A 22,769-nucleotide genomic window follows, 5' to 3' on the forward strand; every position below is an offset into this window, starting at 1 on the left:
AAGTGAGTGATGGAGTCAGTGCTTAAAATCTGTTTTCTGACTCTGAATTTAGTATTCTTTCTTTCCATTACATCACAGTTTCTTCCCAGTTATCAGTAAAGTCTCCCACTTAACCTTCTCTTAAAGGCCCTATATTTTAGTTGACCCCTTTCTGATGCCAAATGAAACTGTGGTATGCAAATGATAAATTCCTGAAAATAACTTACTCATCATTATGTCACATAACGTCAGTTCTAATCCATGTCATAGCAACTTGAAAATCACAAGAATTCTCTGATGTTGTTTTTTAAAGTGATTTAATAGCGTTTGAGAGCCTTAGACAATGTGCATGCCATTTTCTCCACCCACAGTTGTCCTTAGAGCTTTAAATCCTAGTGTCAAGGGTTGATTGCCAAGCAGGTGATTTTCTTAGGTCTCATAGCATCTCTGAATTCAAAATTTATTGTGCATTCATTATACTAGTATGTTTGGTACTATGGTAGTCATTGGAAATAGCAAAGGTGTTTTCCCCAATGCCAAGGAATTTATGATGTGATAGGAGAAAGTTAATACTAGACACAGTTACCTAAATGATAAAGAAGGGCATGAGTAAAATGCAGACTAAAATGATAAACTAGGACCCTTCCCAGGGGAAAGGAAACAAATGAAAGAAAAATTCAACAAATTGATTCAACCCTAAAACAGTTATCTCACCATGGTGAACTTCTTTAGCAAATTTTAAGTATATAGATGAAAATTTAATTCATCTTGACATGATAAGGAATATAGCAATTGCTGAACTAACTTTGTGTATTTCCTATGGTCACTGCGAAGATGCCTTTTACAGTGGGGCCTTGACTTACGAGTTTAATTCGTTCCAAGACCGAGCTCGTTAAGGAGCTCGTTAACTCAAAGTACTCTGTCAACTCAATGCAAAAAATTGGTGGAGAGACAGCTGGTATCTCAAAAAACTCGTTAGTCGGGACACTTGTAAGTCAAGGCCCCACTGTATTCATTTCATGAGTTGCTATGTTCATTATTAAATGTCTAGATCAGTGGTTCTCAACCTTGGCTGCACATTAGAATCACCTGGGAATCTTTTTAAAATCCTGATTTCTGGGCCTCATAGGATGAGGATTTTTAAAAGATTCCCAGGTGATTCTAATGTGCAGCCAAGGTTGAGAACCATTGGTCTAGATGAATTAATTTTCATATAGCTATGCTAGTAAATGTCTGCATTCATGTCTAATATGCATATTCAGTCAACTGGCAGTACCCGAATGGTAGTGCTCTTTATTCTTGTTCTACAGGGTTGTTTAGAAGGTGATTTTACATCTGGTGGATTTTGTTATTCCGATTCCAAGAGGACACGCAGCACAGTAAGTATAAAGAGATCTACAGAGCAGACGAGAGCTGGCCCGTCACCTGCCGGGAGTGAGTGTGTAGAATAGCCCAACTGTCCCTTTAAGTAACTGGAGAGGAAGAGAGCCTCCAGGATTTTCCTTGAAACAAAGCAGACTTAAGGAGGAATGTTCAGGCCATTTAGGGGGATGATGCTGTTACTGCCACATTTTTGTTGTTATAATTCAGCTTTCCCACAGGCCCACGGCTAGCTAAGAATATCTCAGCTTTAAATGCCGCTGAGTGCTTCCCGAGGCGCTGGCATCCTCTAGGCCCTGAAAACTGCCAAGCAGGGTATGTTAGGTTTGGAAATAGAGCAAATGGCTTTTGGCTTTCTTGAGGGCTTGCCTTTTTGTTTACTTCTGGGAAGTTACTGGAGCACTTTAGGAGAGAGAGAGAAAAAGTCATCATAAACAACAACAACAAAAAAGCAAACTCTTTTTTAACAGAGTCATGATAATCCATAAATGATGGATTCTAAAGGAAGATTCGGGATCATCCAATTTTCAGAAAGCTATGCTAGAAGCCAAAGGTTTTGTTCTCCATTTAATATACTTCGGTTGATACATGGTTCTGTTGGAACATTAAAGCTTCCCTTAAAGGAAGCCCTTTCTCTCCTAGGCCACCCGCCCTGGGCTCCACCATGACCAAAAGGGAGAGGTCTTTCTTTTCTGGTTGTTTTGAAAGGGAGCAGGAGGAGGGCTCCATCTCAAACCCTTCCTCTTGGCTTTCCCTGCCCTGTGTGTGTTAACCTCAAACTCCCACTCCCACCCCTCCCTCCGGTACCTTGCAGAGAGCAGCCCTGTCCAGTCCCCGCATTGCTCCGCCCAGAGGCAGCCCGAGTCCGCCCTCCTCCCCCAGCCTTGTTTCTGGCATCCCAGGGCCCTAAGTTTCTCATCTCTCTTGGTTTTCTCTCCTCGGTGTTGACTTAACCACGGACACTTGTCCTTTCAGCTCACCTTTCAGGGGGAAGATGTGGAGGTCAAAGAGATGATGGCTACGTGGACTTTGCAGAAAGGAATCCCCCTCGTGGTGGTTGAACGAGAAGGACGTGCGCTCAGACTGCGACAGGAGCGCTTCCTGAGCGGGGTGTTCAAAGAGGACCCTGGCTGGAGGGCCCTGCAGGAAAGGTGGCTGCTTGTCTCCTGTCGGTCTAATGGACCTCATCTCATTTTGCTTGTTGTGGCATTAATTTTCTTTCAGCTTCTCTGGAGACCGCGGGATGCTGTCTCTCACAGGCATGAAGGCCTAGACTAGCCTTGATCGCATTTAAAGAGCTGCAGGTGGCCCAGACGGTGTTGTTCACAGTTGCGTTCCAAGTACTTCTGCAGCCGCCTTTAGAAACTCAGTTCTGATGCAGAGGTGGTCGATTTTATTTCCATTATAATATCTCCTGACTCTTTTCAACACTAGATTTCTGGGCCTTAGTAAGTTGCGTGACTGGCCTATACCTAGGAAGTATTATTACAGCTATACAAATCATCAGAAGAGAAAAGATATTCCCCATGTGATAAATTAAATGCTAAGACCTCCTGTTGCCTTTTTATTTTCACTAGTAGACTATAAATGTAATGTCTTAAAATATATGCTGTCCTTGGTAATAACCAAAGCAAATCCAATTAACCACACAGTCTTGTTGCCCAGCCTATCCTGAGAAAACACAACACTGTTCTCTGATCTATTAGCCTATTAACAAGAGGAATTAGGTTAGTTTAAAATGAAACAATCCAAGTGAATCTGTGCTGCCTCTTACGATTGTTATTTCTTTTTTCTAAAGATCTAGCTGTCTAATAACAATTCTAGAATTTTTCTGAGAATCAGAAGCAAATTCAAGGGCTTTGGCATATACCAGGTAGAATAGCACATAGAGAGCGAATGTTTCCTCCTTTTGTTTCATCAGTTACCTATTCCCAACCCAACAGCAACGTTTATGCTACTTCTCTGAGACACAGTTTTCTGTCTTTCTGTATGTTCTTCTGAAGTCTGAACTTCAAAGAGCTTGGACGATTTATAACTTGGCAACACAGCCTGGAAATTTTTATGTTTGATTCATCATTGGGAAAGCAGGACTCACAATTTTGTAACTTATCAAAATGTCACGAGAGAGTTCAATAGTGTGGATGGTCCAGAATTACAAAGATCTACAATGACCTGTATTTTCCCTCTTCCTGTGTCAGCTTTCAGATTACTGTTTTAAAATTATTATTCTCTAGTTCATGCCTATTCAAACTTGTGAAATGCTAATCTCCCTCTTTTTATCCCCAGATATGTTTACCTGGAAATATCCCTTTCTTCCAGAACTAAGATTTCATCCAGGAATCATTCCATTAAGTCTTGACAATATCTATATGTCCATTTTTACTTTTTTGTGTAAATATTTCAATTGCTTTGTTAATTATCTGTACTCTTTGTGGGTTAGCAGGTAGATAATTCCTTTCTGACCCTTTCCTAGATGGAGTCTGTGTCTATTGTTCCCTTTAATTTTATATATTTTGAGGACTTTCTCCTTTCCATTGTATACCTGTTAGTGTTTTCAAACCCATACTTTTACATGTGCTGGATTACTATGGTTAATATGGCTTAATGTGGTAAAAGAAGTAAATTCTGGAAGTTTCTAAAAAGTCAGTGAGGAAAAAAATAGCCAGTTTCTGTTAGTTAACATAGTATGACCATTGGAAAGTAATTGAGGCTTCTATCCATGCCTCTTTTCTGCTCTCTGGACTTGCTGACCTGCAGTTCCTAAACTGTTGGCCACTTCCAGTCACTTAGCAGATGGGCGGTTGGATGTGGTTAGCTTTGTTGAGCCAAAGGGTAAGTGGAAGGTCATACTGAAATAAGATCTAGACTTTTTAAGGCTTTTTCCTACAGCTTTGATTCAGTTATTTGCATTAGTATCAGGCTGTCTGAGTTTTTGGAAATATGAAAGGAAGATTGGATTTTTCTTCTTTATAGAAAATAATGAACAGAACTTATTGTGGTATGAGATTTATACAGCAAATGGCACAGGTAATTGTGACAGAATTCAACTAGGTATATGTTGCTACACCTTCAATTCTTCACCTTGGAAGAATTATTGCATGCCCAAGAGTCTGCTAGTCTTAGCCAATAAAATTTATAAGGTTCCTGATAATGTAAAGGATGGGTGTTAAGTGCCTTTTACAGTTTATCTGAATCTGACAATGTGAAAATTGAAATAGTCATTTATTTAATTTGTAACGGTCTTTACTTTCTAACATAGATACCTTTGGCACATCCCATTGACCTACACCACGAGTTCCTCTAATGTGATTCACAGACACATTTTAAAATCAAAGACAGGTAATGAACTGATTAGCCAAACATGTGTTTCAACTCTGAAATTAAATACGTTCTGAACTATTTGGAGGAAAGATACTACTAATAAAAGTTTAAGTCTGAGAAATTTCTTATTTATCCATATACTGGTTACAAAAAGGACATTTTAGCTAGGAAGTAAAATTTTCATTCAGTGGGTGGTTCTCTTGTGCTTTTAGCATTCAGAAATAAGTTTTATTTATATCAAGAAATGATGGCATCCTGTCTTGTCTTTTAATACTTACTAATCCAGCTGTGAAACCACGAGGCAAACATGTATAGTAGAAAAAAGCAGACACTTAGTAATTTATTGTCTGTGGATTCATACCATCATTCTGTCATCTATTAGATGTGTGGCCTTAAGAAAAATGTTTAACACTTCCTGAACTTCAATTTTTTCATCTTAGTTTAAATGAGGACTAGCCCTCACAGTTATTAAGATAATATGATAATGCTATTTTATCACCAAGTATAATGTCTGTCATATTAAAAACACTTAATATTTCAATTTTTCCTTAAACACTTCACTGAAATTTGAGAGAGTATCCATCAGAACATCATATTCAACCTGGAGTCCTTATTTCACTCCAATTAAGGACTGAACTAGTGGATCAACTATTTACATACACATATTTCAATGGCTAGTAACTAAACCTGGAGACATGGCCACCAATAAATCAAGCCAAATTCCAGTCATGCTCATCATCTGGTTCATTGGACCCTTGTATGCCTCTTAGACTTGCATAGACTGTTTTTGAGAACAAAGTTAGCAGTCTTTTTCATACAAATTAATTTATTTATTCATTTAATAAGACCATTATTTCCAGCAGAAACCATCCAGTAGACTATGAAAATCAGTATAATCATAACTCTTCCAAAACTTTGTCTTCTTATTGGTTTATTAATAATAGCGTAGAAACTAATTTTTTTGTTTAGGAGATGTTCCTGGCATGTATGCTGATAATGAAATGCCTATGCCAATTTCCTCCTCTCAGATGTTCTGGATTTACCTGAAGATACCAGCTGGGTGAAATTCAATGTGAACTCAAATGGCTACTATATTGTTCACTATGAGGGGCAGGGATGGGACCAACTCATTCAACAGCTGAATCAGAACCACACACTCCTCAGACCTAAGGACAGAACAAGTCTGATCCACGATGCGTTCCAGCTAGTAAGGTAATGTAAAATGTTATCTGATTTCACAGGAAATAACTGATTTCAAAATCAAACATTCAGTGTTTTATCATTCATATGATATGGACCTGAACAGAAGCCAAATACTGGCCATTAGGCCAAAGCCTACCCACTGATAAGGTATTTCGGCACACACATGCTTAGATGTTTAATCCACTATTTTAAAATGTGAAGAATTTGATATAAAAATCCTGACTTCTGGAATCTCTTTAGCAATGAGAAGATTTGGCAGCTTTGGACCATCATCCTCACAGGGCAACCTTAGAGGAGGGTGCAGTAGGAAGATCCCTGTAGGCCAGGCCTGCACTCTTCCATATGCCCAAGTCCCAGACAGTACACATGAATGACTTGATTCATTCACTTAGGTGAAACCTCTAGGCACTTACGCTTTTAACCCCAGATTTAAAATTCGTTTATGCCAGTAGCTTGCTATTTCACCAAATACCTATGTAATCTGCTGGACAAAAAGTATAAACATAGTCTTAACCTTTACAATTGTAAATGAGATTTTAGTTTAGTACAATAATCCATTCATTACTTTGCCTAATTAGAGAAATCAATGTAAAATTGGAAGGGAAATAAAGGAAGAATTGGCTTCTTATGTTTATTTCTCTTTAGACTTTCCTGGAACGACAAAGTATTTCCTTTCCTTTCCCATTTATCCTCCACGAATAATATGTAGAAAAAATCAGATCATAAGATGGCCAATGAGAAACAAATGTAGGGATCAGGTGAAATGTTGTGCATTGTAACTTTTCCTATTCTGAGAATTACTCATTTTACTTTGTGACATATTATTTCCTTTAAGATGTTTATTTAGGTCAACTTGAGTAAAAACAACCAGCAGGACATTTCTCAGACAAAGCTTCTTCTCCATACAATGACCTCCTGAGTTAGAAAATAGAACTGAGTGCTCAATCCTCAGCCCCATGGGTCTCAGGAACATCACAGCATCATAGCACATCGAAGGCTAGGATTAGAAGAAAGCACCATCCTTCATTGAATACATGCATAACAGACTAGTAGGCTATTTCTTGTTAGTTGAAGGTTTGTCTGCTCAAAGGAGAGACTCACAGATTGCATAAAAATAGATTAAAATTTTAAGACTAGAAAGGATGAAGAATATTGACAATTCAGCAAATGAAGGCCGATCTTTCCATTAGTAGCTAAGTCTTTTTTGCTGTTTCTAACCTATAGCTGTTTCAGTAGCCTAAATTTAGCAGAAAGAACACTATAGTTACTGATGTATCAATGGAGAAGCAATGATCTTTTCTTCACTAAATGAACAGGTTAATGAAGTTAATTTAAGAGTACAAATTTTGGTTTAAAACAGACGAATTCAAGTACTACCTTCTCACTTATTGTTTAACATGAGCAACTTATTTAACTGTGTTAAGCCTAAATTTTCTAGTCTTTAAAACTCCAGATTTAAGTAATAATATCTATTGCACAGGTATTTTGAAGATTGCATACAATAAGGCAGATAAAACACCAAGCACAGTACCTGCCCAATAAATGTCAGCTGTTATCATTATTAGTGTTATCTAATATACATTGTTTAAAAGATCATGTGTTGAATAGGAAGAGGAGGTGACAGCATAGAAAAATGCATTTCAAATAATGTGAAGTTGAAAAAATGCATTTAAAATATGTGTTTGTGTATTGTTATGCTCTTAACTGCATAGGAAAAAAAATAAGCTAAATGTGGAGAGAGAAAAACAAACAAACAAACAAACAAAAAACACCCCAGAAGGATATATTCCAGTGCTGTTAGTACATGTATAGGGTAGTGAAATTTTAAGTATTTCCCCCCTCTTCACTGATTTCCAATTATTTTGTAAATTTTTATATTACTTTTATAATAATAAAATTAATTGTATAAGGAGGCAATTTAAAACTCTCATAGTAAGTCTAAACATTGTTACTTGCTAGACTCCCTTGGTGATATATATCTCTTCCTTCCCTATTCCATAAAATATCTATTTAAGAGTTAAAGGAAGTAATCAGTGATCACTTTTAGTTTGGAGACAAAATTTGACCCATGAATAGATATGTATTTTAATTGGATTTTCATACTTTATAAACATAATTTAAGACTTTGATCTCATGTGAGTTGAGTGGAATTAAAATGACAATTTTAATTTCCTTACAGAAAAACTATTTGTTTCTCTTAGCCCCGCAACTTAAAAAAAAAAAAATTGCCCCAAATTGCTTCCATAGGAATATGGTTGTATTTCCACAAAGATACCATTTAGCTGAAGCTATATACAATTAAGTAGATACAGGTTTTTCCTGTTGGGTTGAAGTGTATGCTTATACATGTGTTTAATCTTTAAGGTAAACAAACATTCAGATAACATTTTGTGCAGATGGTGAGGAGCCGGATTTTTATTAAACAACTAGAGGCCCGGTGCATGAATTTGTGCACTCGGGGGTGGGGTGGAGGAACCGTGAGAAGTTGGCCAGTGGCTCCGAGGAGGGAGCCAGCCCTCAGACCCCTGGGAAAGGGGCCGCATCCACCGCCACCCACCCCAGTTTCCTGTCCCAGCCTGGGCCTGAAGGCCCCAGGCAGGGTCCAGAGAGGAGGTGACAAATGCTGGGCTGGGGTGTGGAAGGAACAGACACCAGATGCTGACATCACCCTGCCACTGCGTGGTTCCCCACCTCCCCCTCTCCTTCCTTCCTCATCGCCTTGTTGCCACTATGGCAGGTGGGCGGCCTCTGGGGAAGGGAGAGGATGGGAGCGAGGCAAACCCTTGTGTCAAGGGCTGACTTTCAATAGATCACAGAGAGGGAGCTGCTCTGCTAGGTACGAAACCCTGACCCAGAAGCAGTTCTCTATGAATGGTTTAGCACCAGGGGCTGATGGGGGCTGGCCGGCTGAGGGGAGGTTCAGTGGGAGGTTGGCCGGCTGCCGGAGGTTGGCTGTGGGAGTTCACTGACCACTATGGGGCAGCTCCTGCATTGAGCATCTGCCCCTTGGTGGTCAGTGTGCATCATAGCAACTGGTCGACTGGTCTTCCAGTCATTCCAGTCATTTGGTTGTAACAGTCACTTAGGCTTTTATATATATAGATTACTGTATAAAAAGAAAAGGAATCTCTTAAATGAATATTAAGATTTTTTTTTAGTGTAGGCATATAAAAAGTTTTCTAATAATGGTATTTGTCTTAGTGAAAAATAAAGTAGTCTTGGCCAAAAAGAAAAACAGGATTAATATAAAGTAATTTTTTATGTGTTAAACATTCTTTATAAAACTGTGATCATAGAAAATAATAGCCAGTTTCTTTCTATTGCTGATGCTCAAGGGTATGAACTGCACTCTATATGATGATGCTTATACATGTTAAAAGGAATAATGACATTATGTGCATTTGTGTTTTATAAAATACAGCAGACTATATGGTCCAGCCCTCTGTCTTTAGACAAAAATTTGGGGAAACTTTCCATTAGTTTATTTAAAGCAGCATGTCAGAAGAGTGAAGTCACAACAGAAGTTGGTTCTCTTTAATTTCATTTCTTTCTAGTTTCAGTTCCCTCTTTTTAGATCAGAATTTAAAAATCTTAAAACCCAAAGGATGTAGGGCATTATGTTAATGAAAAATTCAACAGCCATCCTTTGTTCCGAAATCTTTTTTACCATCTCGAACTGTTTTGCTAAGTCTGGGAGTCTGATGCTGGCAAGAATGGGGTATAGACCCCGTGGGCACACAAGTCCTCTCAGAAACACAGGTGAGAACCACTTCACAGCAGTGCCATTGCAGTGATGTATTTCCTCATGGGAGAGACCCTGCCACTTTGGTATTCAGAATAATAGTTTTGCTGTTGTTGTTTTTATCATTAAAAGAAAGTGTAGAGAAGTTATATAACTTTAGAATCTAAATAGATTATAATATAAGCTGGAAATACTTGTTCTGCAATAATGATTACTGCTTCTCTGTTAGGCTCTAGGAAGAATATCAAAAAAAGAAAAGTCCTGACATCTGTCCTCAAAGTTCCAAATTCACTTGGAGGAACAAGTTAAAGCCACAAATTAAACAATAGAGAATGGCATAACATATGAGCACTTTGATGTTATTTGGTACTAAATATTAATGTTAGCTAGTATTTATTTCATTTATAATGCTCCTACTATATGCTAAGCATTATTCTAAGTGCTTTCCATATATTAACTTATTTAATCCTTACAACAATAAAAGAAGATACTATTGTTTCCCCACCCCCCCACCCCCCCCCCATTGTATAAGGAAGGCAATTGAATCCCAGAGAGGTTAGGTAATTTTTCCAAGATCACACAGCTAGTGAGTGGCCCAGCTAGGATTTAAACCAAATGGACCGGCTATAATGAACTTCTGTTATGGCTCTCTATATCATGGTTAATATTAAGAACTGAAAGACATACACAAACCACCGACATTTGTTTTATTTCTCAGTGCAGGAAGGTTGACCCTAGATAAAGCTCTCGACCTGACCCGCTATCTCCAACATGAAACAAGCAGCCTTGCACTCCTCAAAGGTCTGGGATACTTAGAACTGTTTTACCACATGATAGACAGAAGGAATATCTCAGATGTCACTGAAAACCTCAAGGTTTGTATGACGTTCGGAAAATTCATTAAGTAAATAAATACACAGTGTCTGGAGCAGGGGTCCTCAAACTGTGGTCCGCGGGCCACATGCAAATACAAATATTGTATTTGTTCCCATTTTGTTTTTTTACTTCAAAATAAGATATGTGCAGTGTGCATAGGCATTTGTTCATAGTTTTTTTTAAACTATAGTCCGGCCCTCCAACGGTCTGAGGGACAGTGAACTGGCCCCCTGTTTAAAAAGTTTGAGGACCCCTGGTCTGGAGGATCAGTGAGACTTGGTCTGTTTTGTGTGGACTCTTGGGGTTAAATTTTTGAGAAGCTGAGGACACTGGCTGATCGCACAGTTAACACCACAGTGCCTGCTGGGTGGATGCCCCTTCTTTCTGGCCATCACCATTCTAAGAGTCGTACCAGGGTCATGAGCAAAACATCCCTCCTAAGGTGATTTCATCTCATATCAACTGATGGTTTCCTCTCAAAGAGGAAATTAAATCATATTTTTAATGGAGAAGCGAACTTTGTTTCTTAAGTATGCTGAGTTGGAGCCAGAAAAAAAGAGAAGAGAAATGTAAGTAGTTCTGTGTTTTGGGAAAGGTCCATGCAGATAGTTTAGCGCTGAGCCTTTAGATGGGTCAGAGCTGTGTTAAGAACTAAATTTAGCCTCTCTGTAAACCATCCTGTGCTTTCTGCAGCATTACCTTCTCCGGTATTTCAAGCCAGTGATTGACACGCAAAGCTGGAGCGACGAGGGCTCCGTCTGGGACAGTATGCTCCGCTCCGCCCTGTTGAAGCTGGCCTGTGACCTGAACCATGCTCCTTGCATTCAGAAGGCAACTGACCTCTTCTCTCAGTGGATGGAATCCAGTGGGAAATTAAAGTAGATCTAGACTTCTGTCCTATTTCTTATTTCTTCCACTTAAAAAATATATTTTGTTATTGATTTCAGAGAAGAAAGGAGAGGGAGGGAGAGAGGGAGAGAGAGAGAGAGAGAGAGAGAGAGAGAGAGAGAGAGAGAGAGAGAGACATTAATAATGAGAGAGAATCAAGCCCCTCACCCCCCGCCACTGGGGATGGAGCTCACAACCCAGGCATGTGCCCTGACTGGGAATCGAACCATAATCTCCTGGTTCATAGGTCAATGCTCAACCACTGAGCCATGCCAGCCAAGCCAGGTTGTCCCTTCCACTAATGTAAAAGTCTTTGATCATGCAGAACAATAGAGCTAAAACCTTTTAGTAAAGATAGAAAAAACCATGCTGGGAATTATATACTCTCGTCTCATGCTCTCACATAGTAAGTGGCCAATAGATTTTGTGGAAAGTGAGGTTTGAGTCTCTATAGGGGAGAGCAAAATAAACATTGGCATGGCACCAGAAAGATCGCCAGACTGTGGAAGCAGAGGGACACCCATCTCCAAAAACGGTGCCCTTTAAAGATAAAAAGCAATGTAAAATGCATATGCAATTGAAACCTCAGTGATCATTTGAGGAATCTTGTGAAAGAAAAGGGGGGTGCCTTTTAAAAAATGTGTTTACTTCCTCATTAACCAATACCACAGACCAAGCCTTGTCCCCAAGTTTCCACCTGGATGGGAAACTAATGAATTGAGCCATTTAAAGAATGTACATGGTAGCAAAATTGATTCCATGGTTAGTAGAAATGAGAAAGATGCCCGCGATCAAGTGGATTATATTGCACTTCAGTTATATGGCTGCAACTCATAGGCACTAACAGACTCTGCCTGCGATCATTTCAATGCCAGCCTTGATTTCTGACCAACACATGATTTTATATTGTTATTGTTAAAACTCTGACTCTGGAGTTGGATGTTTTAAGAAAATCTTTATGTAAATTAAAGGAGATTCTTTTTTTAAAAAAATAGAAGAAAAAATTCACCATTTTAGTACCATGTAATGAAATGATGTCATTTTTTCCTGTATAAAATTGCTATGATTTGCTATCATAACTTTTCTCCACGTAACTAAATCTCAGCAAGTTTTTGAAATATTTTCTTGAATTATTCCTTTTCAAAAATATGTTTTTTTATTGATTTCAGAAAGGAAGGGAGAGGGAGATAGAAACATCAATGATGAGAGAGAATCATTGATTGGCTGCCTCCTGCACGCCCCACACTGGGGATGGAGCCTGCAACCTGGGCATGTGCCCTGACCAGGAATCGAACCATGACCTCCTGGTTCATAGGTCAACACACAACCACTGAGCCAAGCTGGCTGGGCAAATTATTCCTTAAAAAAAAAAAAGCAATTCCAGTTTTCTCCTTTTGAGACTTTTCTGCTCTGTATGATTTAATCCTAAAATCTTTAGCTCTATTTTTCCCTTCTTTTTGATTGGTTGTTTTGAGTAAGGCTAAAATGTAAGCATCCTGCTGCCCCATGACATAATAGAATACTATTGTGTTTGTGCTAGGCATAAGAGGGATGACCTCACTCACATAACCCAGGTACAAGAGATATGATGGTTCCACATGTTGAGTAGGATGCTATGCCTGTGAAAATATTCTGGGTAAAGCTCATTTATGCTTAGAATCAAGAACACATAATTAAATTTTGTAGGGTTTGTTTTTTGGGGTTTTTTTTCTAAACTTTAAGACCATTAGTATTAATCCTAATGACGAATTCTTTATATAGATTAATTAATTAATTTATTTATTTATTCATTCATTCATTCATGAATTAAACATATAATAATTTGCATTTCACCTATGTGCCAGGCACGGCTGTAAGTGTTAAGGACAGAGTAGTGGACACAACTGCTATGTGTCCCATCTACAAGGAACTTAAAATGTATTCATTACCAATTTTCATAAAATTATACAGACAAGTGCACTAGAATCATAGCAATGTGGATTGGAATTTAATTACTTAATCTTTGTTTTATGATTCAAATGGCACTTGGGATATTGAAGTATGTCTAGTGGGAATTCCACAAGCATTAGAATCACAGGTTTAAAACCTATCTCCAAAATAGCTAGTTATGTCACCTTTACGCAAGCTATTTAACCTTTCTAAGCTTATTTCCACTTTTTAAAAATTAGGATCACCATCTCACTGGGTCGCTTTGACAGTTATAGAAAGTGTACAAAGACTAGTGCAATCTCTACTATATGGTTGCTGTGTGATAAATGCAAATTTCCAGCCTCATCCCAGCATCTCTGTGTTGTGGTTTTTCCAAGCCATCACTATGAAATCAGATATTATTGATCTAACTATTTTTGGAATTAAAAATCATAGAATGAATTAAAGTTAAAACTAGTTAATATCCCATAGGATAATAAAACCCCAAAAGTATAGTGTCTTTTTAGGTGGATAGAAAATAATATTATTGCATCTGATCACTTTTACAGAATTGTAAAATGACCCCCAGATAGAATATACTATCTATGTATATATCTATGTATATAATATATACATGTATATAATATATCTATGTATATATCTATGTATATAATATATACTATACTATTAGAATATACTCTTAATGTGACTTCAAAGCAGCAAGTAATCATGTTTATAAAAATTATATAGCACCAATACAGGTTATTTAATGACAGAATTCAGTATAAACCAGTGCTCTTATATTTCAGAAATCATCTCTTTAATTTATTCATTCCTCTGTGCAGGTTAAAATTTTATGATTATTTTTCCTGCTAACATTTTATTATCAGTAGGAAAACACACAGATAATCTGCAAAGTAAAATTACATAAAATAATTTTATAAAAGTTTGGCAGAAAAAAAGGTTTAGTATCCTAGTTACTGGGAATAAGTCAGGGGTGATTCTGTTATAGCAATTTTAAATCATAAGAAAAAATTTTCTTTCATAAAGCTTTTTTCTTTACCTTTGTGCTTAATATCGCAGTATCCCAACAGATGTTTTAAAGATTGTGTATTCCGTGGGTGCTCAGACAACACCAGGATGGAATTACCTTTTGGAGCAATATGAACTGTCAATGTCAGGTGCTGAAAAAAACAAAATTCTGTATGCATTGTCAACCAGCAAACACCAGGAAAAGTTAATGAAGTAAGTGCATTACTTTAACTAAGTTGTTAAAAGTAAACTGATACAAATTTAGTGAAGTCACTAAAATTTTAGCCACCAATTTCAAAGGCATATGTTAATTAAGTCAGGATTTTAATTGCTTTGACTTAAAAAACATATTGTCAAAATGTAGATAGCAAAATGTAGTTATTAAACATGTGATTGATATAGTTTTACTTACATAACCTTGGAGGAAAATTATTACAAAACTACATTCCTGTATATGAGATACTTCAATCTTATCAAAGTTATTTGAAATAATAAGTGAATAAAATTACTGCTAGAAAAAAGTAAAAGTTTAACTAGAACATTAAAAATGTTAGCCAGTAGAGAATTTATTATTTTTTTGGTCAATTATTTTTTATCATGCTTCTTTCTCTCCTATTCTTTTAATATATTGGTAGTGTGAGTTAATTATCATTACATAACACATGCCATGAAAATTCATGTGGTTTTTATTTCTTCAGATTAATTGAACTAGGAATGGAAGGAAAGATTATCAAGACACAGGACTTGGCATCTCTTCTTCATGCAATTGCTAGAAGTCCAAAGGGACAGAAATTAGCCTGGAATTTTGTAAGAGAAAATTGGACCCATATCCTAAAAAAGTTAGTATTGGCTTATCTCCATTGTGTGTTCTTTCACCCAGCTGTCTCAGTTGCCTAACACCAATTGTAATCGAGTGTCCCCCAAAGTGTATAAATGATTCCATTTCACACAAATGGTTCAATGAAGTCTATTGGGTTTAAGACTAACTAGCACAAATTACTCTGTCCAGGTGTAAGGGAGAGGAATGAGCAGAAGGGAATGGGAAACAGATTTCTCTTATTCATCCCAGGCAAACAATTGCTGGGAGCGAATACTAGTTGAGTTAAATCCAGTCATCAGCCTCATCCCCCCAACTCCTGGCTGTCGCACCAGCCCAGAGGACTTCAGTGAATCTGTATATTGTGCATCAAACATATTTGGCTTGCTTTTTGTTCTGGGGAATTTGGATGAGAGCTAAGCCCCACCCTCAGTTCACCTGTAAAGGCGGCACAGCAGGGAATGTAGAGTGGCTGAAAGAAATCTGATTAGAAGTGTTTTGGATTGGTTCTGTGTCTATTCTGGAGCTTCAATTTTTGGGAGAACCAGAGCTCACTCCAGTATGCTCCTGGGCCTAACATATTCCCAGGGGTGGTGGGGGGCTAGGGGGACACACAGTAATAATTACATTTCATAGGAATGTACAGAATGGCATTGCTTTCTCTCACAACAAACCCCCTGCTAAGGTGCCCAGCCATTTCCTCATCCACATCCAAAATGTCACTTATGAAATACTGTAAGGAAAATACTCAGTATGAAAGAGCTGTGGAATTTTCTCTGTTTTAAGATAAACAGTGTCAGTTAGCGTCTCTGATGTCAGTTACCCCCAGTTCCTCTTATCTGTCATTTCTTAGCCATAAAAGACGCAGAGTCCTCACAGATATGCGTAAGCAAAAAGTCCTTTTTACACCCTTCTCCCAGACCTTCAAGAGAGGGGTTGACATCCACCTGAAACCAAACAGTTAGAAAATGCTGGGGGAAAAAAGTGTTTCCATAAAAACCCTATTGGAACCATTGGTTATGTTCGCATGACTGTCAGTTCCCTCCTGAAATGATCAGACTTGTTCTGCAATGCTGTAGATTTCCTTTGTAACTGGAAATTATCCTCCTGCCTGACCATGTGCAGAGCCTAGACTTGGAACCGTTTCTTAGATGTATCTGTGCTCTGCTTTCCAGCATGAATCCCTTCGACCTGTGGTATGAATTCTCTGTATAAGACACCAGCTGAAGGATGCAGTCTGTGGCTGCAAATGAGAGCTCAACCAAGTAACATTGCCCTAATAAATACAATGTTTAAGCACAGTGGTATCCAAAAATGGGCTGGGGAAGTAAGATAATACATTGGAGTGCAAGAAGAAAATATCACCACATATATTATTTATTATGCCATTTAAATTTTATTTTTTTGGCCTTTGGTGCATCTAACTCATATATAAAATGTAATTTGGGAAGTTGTTGGTCCAAGAACCTTTACTGATGGGGTGCATAGCCAAAAAAAAAAAGAAATGTAGAGAATGCTGCTTTAAACATAAATTTAAATATAAGCATTGCTGAATATGATAGTCATATTTCCTAAAATAGCTTTATCTACATTAAAACAAATTTTTATTGATTTTAGAGAGAGAGAAAGGGAGAGGGAGGGAGAGACAGAGAAACATTGATGTGAGAATGAAGCATCGATTAATTGTTTCCCACATGCCCCCCCCCCCCGAAAACACACACACTGGGGAATCGGCAATCTGGGTATGTACCCCGACCTGCAATTGAACCCAAGACCTTTCGGTATGCAGACGGCACTCCAATCAACTGAGCTACGCTGTCCAGGACAGCTTTATCTACATTTTAATTTTATGGTCAAATTTGATAAATTTCATACCTTGGGGATTTTACTGGGTGAATATCAGTTATTCTTATGGTAATTAATACTGCCTATTGTAAGTATACAAGCTTATCATATAGCTATTAATGTTATACATTTAAAAAGTGTATGATATAATAAACATAAGGCCAGTATTTCTATTACTTAAATTGCTTTTATTTTCAGATTTGGCTTGGGCTCATTTGATGTGAGAATAATCATCTCTGGCACAACGTCTCACTTTTCTTCCAAGGATGAGTTACAAGAGGTTTGTGACTATTGCTACCAATCTATATATGTAGAAGCCTAATATGCTAATTGTCCCTCCGACCATTTGACCATTTGGCCAGTAGCTATGATGCACACTGACCACCAGGGGGCAGATGCTCTGACTGGTAGGTTAGCTTGCTGCTGGGGTCTAGCAGATCCGGACTGGGCAAGAGGGGCCGGGGTCCCTCCCTGGCCCTGATCATGCACCGGTGGGGTCCCTTGGCATGGCCTGTACCCTCTCGCAATCCGGGACCCCTTGGGGGATGTCAGAGAGCCAGTTTTGGCCTGATCCCCACAGACCAGGCCAAAGGACCCCACTGGTGCACGAATCCGTCTCTAGTTTAAAAATAAATGTTCAAGTGGTGGAATTGAAAGTAAACAGGTACAATCTTGTTTGGCGTTCTCATTTTATTAAAAGAAAATAATTTATTTTTCCAATGTCATGTAGCAAGTAAATGGAAGGCAAAGGACTAGAACCTAGAACATTTTAAAATACATAGCATTCAAAATGAAAATTACCCTTGAGAGATGAGTCCTTTTGTGTTATTTTATTCACTATTGTATCATCATGAATGATTATACTGAAGTTTGAAAGAGTTCTTAAAGGTTTTTAACAACTCCTATTGTTGGCAATTCTACTTGTCTTTTTTCTTTCTTTCTTTTTTCTTTTTTTTTTTTTTTTGAAGCATTCTGGTGTTTTACATCTTCTTTCCACAATAAATCCTGAATTTATTTACACTTTAAGCAAACTCAGAATTCTAGAACTTAATCCAGCTCACTACAAACTCAATGACTTGGCTTAATCACAACTTTTTACTCACAGTGTGCTCACTTGTAAGATGAGGGTTTATCATTCCTGTCTTTATTTATTGTTTGAAGATAAGTGAAGTACTAACTATGCAAAAAATAAAAAATAAAAAGAAAGAAAGAAGAAGAGAAGAAGAAAATAACCTTTTAGAGATTGGCGAAGGAATGCTTGCACCTGTGTCTGTATAATTCGCAAGCTGTTTGAAACCCTTTGGAAGAGAAAGTGTTTTTTAACCATGTAATTCTATTCTTGCTTATTTTTTCAGGTGAAACTGTTCTTTGACTCTCTTAAAGCTCAAGGATTACATCTGGATATTTTTCAAACTGTTCTGGAAACCATATCCAAAAATATTAAGTGGCTGGAGAAGAATCTTCCCACTCTCAGGACTTGGCTACTGGCTAGGACTTAAATGGTCAATACAAAGAGCACATCAGGTGCACATTACATCTGCATGAAATTGGCAAAGCTCAAGTCAGAGGTCCAGATATTTTGTCTCAGAAGCCTCAAGAAATCAGCCAGCACAGCTGCTTGGTCTAAGCTATGGTCCCTCGTGGACCAGTGAATGACATTAAAGGTAGGGTAAGGCCAGTTCAGAAGCCTTTTTAAAAGTAAACTTTCTGAATAATGAAGATATGGGGAGATACAGATATAGACATATAGATATTCCTGTAATAGTTTAGCTGCAACACAAACTATCTACATTGCCTCACATTGTGCCACGCTTTGTTACTTTGCTGCTTTTTAAGCTTGCCTAGTATCCTGGAGTTTACTCAACCAGTTTACTTCCAGGGAAACACAGCCGATCCATGAAGTAAATCTCTCATTTGCATCCTGCTATCTCCCACTCTCCCTGTTCTTGAACTTAGCCTGACTAGTTTAATTATTACCATTTATGGAAAATCTGAATCAAATATAAAGCAAATATCAGGATAACAGAGGCTCTGTCACCAAATCTCAGATTATTAGAAACGAGATGTCAGAGTTTATCCGGGAGGCCAGGAGGGCCTCTTGGCTTGAGCCTCACATTCACGAAGAGCCTCAGGAGAACCTTTTGAGGTCTTCTCCAAAGGAAGTAAAATCTATAGTCACAGAGATACAGGAGAGAAAGACTATACCACACCACTTTAATCCATACACTGTTGCATTTTTTATGAAACTTTTGAAAGTTGCAGAATTAAATTATATTGTATATATTTGGGTTAAATAGTGGTTTAATGTAAATATTTAAATGCATCATATTTTTGTAACCCAATTTTAGTATTTCTTCATGTTTTAAGGGAACCTCTTGATCTCTGAAATGCTTTTCTAAATGCTTCTCTTAATTGTTTGAATAAGATATTTGGAATAAAGAAAACACCCCTCTACATCCAGGCAGTACATTTAATAAATTAATGATCCCACATATGAATCAGTTTGAGGTATAAATAAGTTATAAAAAGTTGTGAATAAATACACCAATGATTAATTTGTCTGGGTTATTAAGGGAAGCTGGGGTAATGGTGCTGGGGTCAGTTGGGGGTATTATCCAACCCCTTTTGGAGTTATCATAAAGTCTATAACCTTTCTCAGTCAGAGACAGAATACAGTTTGGATGGACCGTGGGCATGACCCAATACGCGTTTTGTTAAGATTGTTTTCAAATAATTTCTTAGAATCTTTGAAGCATCTTGACTATAGATTTGACCTGAGCAAAGAGCACATCAGATGCACATTACATCTGCATGAAATTGGCAAAGTTCAAGTCAGAGTTCCACCAAGTTTCAAGGTTCCACCACAATCTGTATAACATCTTGGTGATATCCCTCTGGAATTATACAGACTTTTGCTTAAGGAAACTGAAAGAGTAAAGACAAATTTTTTTTCCACCGTGACAATATATACATTAAGTAGTGAAATGTATGTGAGTTTTGGTAGAACTGTGCTATCAACATTTCCATAATTAAAGTTCCTTCTTTTGTACAATATTTTATCTATATAACAAAAGGCTAATATGCAAATAGACTGAACGGTGGAACAACTGAACAATCTAACAACTGGTTGCTATGATGTGTGCTGACCACCAGGGGGCGTGTGTGGAACATGGCGGGCACTGGCCATGGCGGGTTGGTGTAGCAGGTGAATGGGGGCACCAGACCAAGGCGGGGCACTGGTCGCTGTCATCGGGGTGAGCCTCTGGTGATTAAATTCTTTGCTCCCGTGTGCCACGGTCCTGCCCGGTGCTTGCACCTGATGCTGGCACCAGCCCTGCTCGCACCCGCTGCCGGCGCCAGAGCTGCCACTCGCACCCACTGCCAGCACCAGCCCTGCTCACACCTGCAGCTGGCACCAGAGCCACCACTCGCACCTGCTGCCAGTGCCCGGCACCGGTCCCAATCTCTTGGCGCCATCAGTGGTTGCAAGTGGGGTGATTGGAGCAGCAGCTGCCACTTGCACCTGCTGACAGTGCTGGCCCCACTTGCACCCCCTGGCCCCAATTGCTTCATGCCTTCAGCAGGTGCGAGCAGGGCCAGTGCCATCAGAGTGTGGGAGCAGTGGCAGCGGGAGCGGGTCTGCTGGCAGACAGGTGACTAGGAAGGGTGGGGCTGCGGCAGGAGGGGCTGGACAGGGGCTCAGAGGATGGGCCCAGACCTGCCCCTGTGCCTACTGCAGCCTCAAGGCCCACGGTTCCTTTCAAGGTACACAAATTTGTGCACTGGGCCCCTAGTTTATTATAATTTTCCATGTTGTTTTTTTTTTAACTCTCTTTCTTTTAGTTTTTTATTTAAGTACGTTTATAATTTTTCAGATTCTTAAGAATTGAGTACAGAAAGAAGCAATTTTATTATTTAATGAGAATAAACATGAGAATTAATGTATCAATAATGTTTTAACAAATAGGTTTTTTTAATGTATTGTTCTTACTAGTGTGGTATTTCAAAAGCTTTATGGTGCATACCAGACCCCCAATACCAAATAAGACTTGGCTAAAGTTAGTTTTACCCCAAATGAACAAACAAGTTGTGGAAGAGTTATAACATGATGAATATTTGGAGGAGTGAGCAAACACAGCTTCTCTGTGCCTCCCTGATTCCCCACAGAGCCCCCAGGGAGAATTCTGTGATCTCTGCAACCTTCTCAGAATGAGAAACCTTCCAAATCAGGGGTCCCAGAACCAATAGCTTGTTCCCTTTCAGGTTTTATGTGGGGGAAGTAGGCACTTCAGTCCTCAAGAGTCCAACTCACCACCATGGCAGGAATTTGCCCGTCTCATGTGCACACTTCTGCATTTCATTCCTTGCTGTGTCACTGGGTCTATTTGAGGTTCCAGAGAAGCAAGTCTGGCCAGGAACTACGACTACAAGATATCTTGATTTTTCTGAGGGAAATTCCTGGAGTGGGGGTGAGGGGAATGGGTTTTTGTTGCTTTGTTTTGTTTTTGGAGTTAGGGAGGGGGTTATCCCAAACCACAAGGTGGCCCTCCAAATAGTCATAGGAGCTAGTTTTCCACTTGAACATTAATATCTACCAAACACAGGTTGTTTAAATGGCCACGTTTTAACTCTGCAGTCCTCCTTTACTTATATTCATTATTGACCTTCTGTCTTCCATTTTACTATGTGTCACCTTGACATTTATAAACGTTAGCCCTAGCCAGTTTGGCTCAGTGGATAGAGTGTCAGCCCTCAGACTGAAGGATCCCAAGTTTGATTTCAGTCAAGGGCATGTACCTTGATTACAGGCCGTGTGGGAGGCAAGCAATCAATGTGTCTCTCTCACATCAATGTTTCTCTCTGTCTCTTCCCCTCCCTTCCACTCTCTCTAAAAATCAATGGGAAAATATCCTCGGGTGAGGATTAACAAAAATAAAATAAAAAATTATCATAAACTTTAAATCAATCATGTATTATATCGTTTGCTTCCTGAAACCTTAATCACATCAACATCACGTCTTCGAATCATAAGGAAGGAAAATGAAAAAGATTACGAAAGACTTGGGTTTGTGTGGCTGATAATCTAATATTTTATAAGATAGTGCCAGGCTATTTTTTTTTGAAAGGGGATGTTAATTCACTTTCTTCTTACTGCTATAATAGTATTCTGTACTTGTCAGTACCAAACGTTAACCTCTTATATCTAGTAATACTAGATGTTTACATAGTTATGCCTTTAGTTTCTTTTGATTGGTGTCTGCTTGATAAAACTTTTTGTATTTTATTACTTTGAATTTTTCTATATCTTTTAGTTTCTTTTGAGTCTTTTATAAACAGAATATACCTGAATTTTGCTTCCTATTATGTTCCCCCACTTGGGCAGGCCCGAGCTTTGTTATCTGTCCCCTCCACCCTCAAAGACATAAAAACTGAAGCTTCAGATATCCTCAAGGTGAATGTTGATTTCAGCCTTCTGTTTACCCCTCCGGGTTCCTGCCTTCACTTCATTTCTCATCCATGAGTATTCCTTACTAACTTTGCAGGACATCAATGCATTAAAACAATTTCAAAATATACTTTATTCTACACTTTAAATCATTTTTAACAAGAAGGTCAGCCAGGGTACCTAGTCTAGCATATTCTCAAAAGCCATAATAATTTATTTTCCAATATGCAAATACCTAACACTTTTACATATGAGGCTCCTTAGTATGAAAATTTGTTTGCCATATTGACTACGTAGGATCGATTTCTGATAGATGAGATTGTGGGATGCCT

General features: G+C 38.5%; 1 protein-coding gene across 2 annotated transcripts in view; it reads left to right on the forward strand.

Annotated features, from left to right (window-relative positions):
• ERAP2 (endoplasmic reticulum aminopeptidase 2) overlaps positions 1-20,035 on the forward strand; it is a 37,293-nt gene extending 17,258 nt beyond the window's left edge. For both annotated transcript variants that reach the window (XM_081090114.1, XM_081090115.1), the window contains 10 exons: positions 1,290-1,358; positions 2,335-2,510; positions 4,619-4,698; positions 5,709-5,892; positions 10,344-10,500; positions 11,195-11,379; positions 14,381-14,542; positions 15,028-15,168; positions 17,190-17,271; positions 18,347-20,035. In XM_081090114.1, coding sequence (XP_080946240.1) covers positions 1,290-1,358; positions 2,335-2,510; positions 4,619-4,698; positions 5,709-5,892; positions 10,344-10,500; positions 11,195-11,379; positions 14,381-14,542; positions 15,028-15,168; positions 17,190-17,271; positions 18,347-18,490 — 1,380 coding nt within the window. In that variant the 3' untranslated portion in view covers positions 18,491-20,035. The remainder of the gene's footprint in view (positions 1-1,289; positions 1,359-2,334; positions 2,511-4,618; positions 4,699-5,708; positions 5,893-10,343; positions 10,501-11,194; positions 11,380-14,380; positions 14,543-15,027; positions 15,169-17,189; positions 17,272-18,346) is intronic.
• Positions 20,036-22,769: the final 2,734 nt, after the last annotated feature.

This window comes from Myotis nattereri (genome assembly GCF_964212035.1).
Source record: "Myotis nattereri genome assembly, chromosome: 4".
Classification (NCBI taxonomy): domain Eukaryota; kingdom Metazoa; phylum Chordata; class Mammalia; order Chiroptera; family Vespertilionidae; genus Myotis; species Myotis nattereri.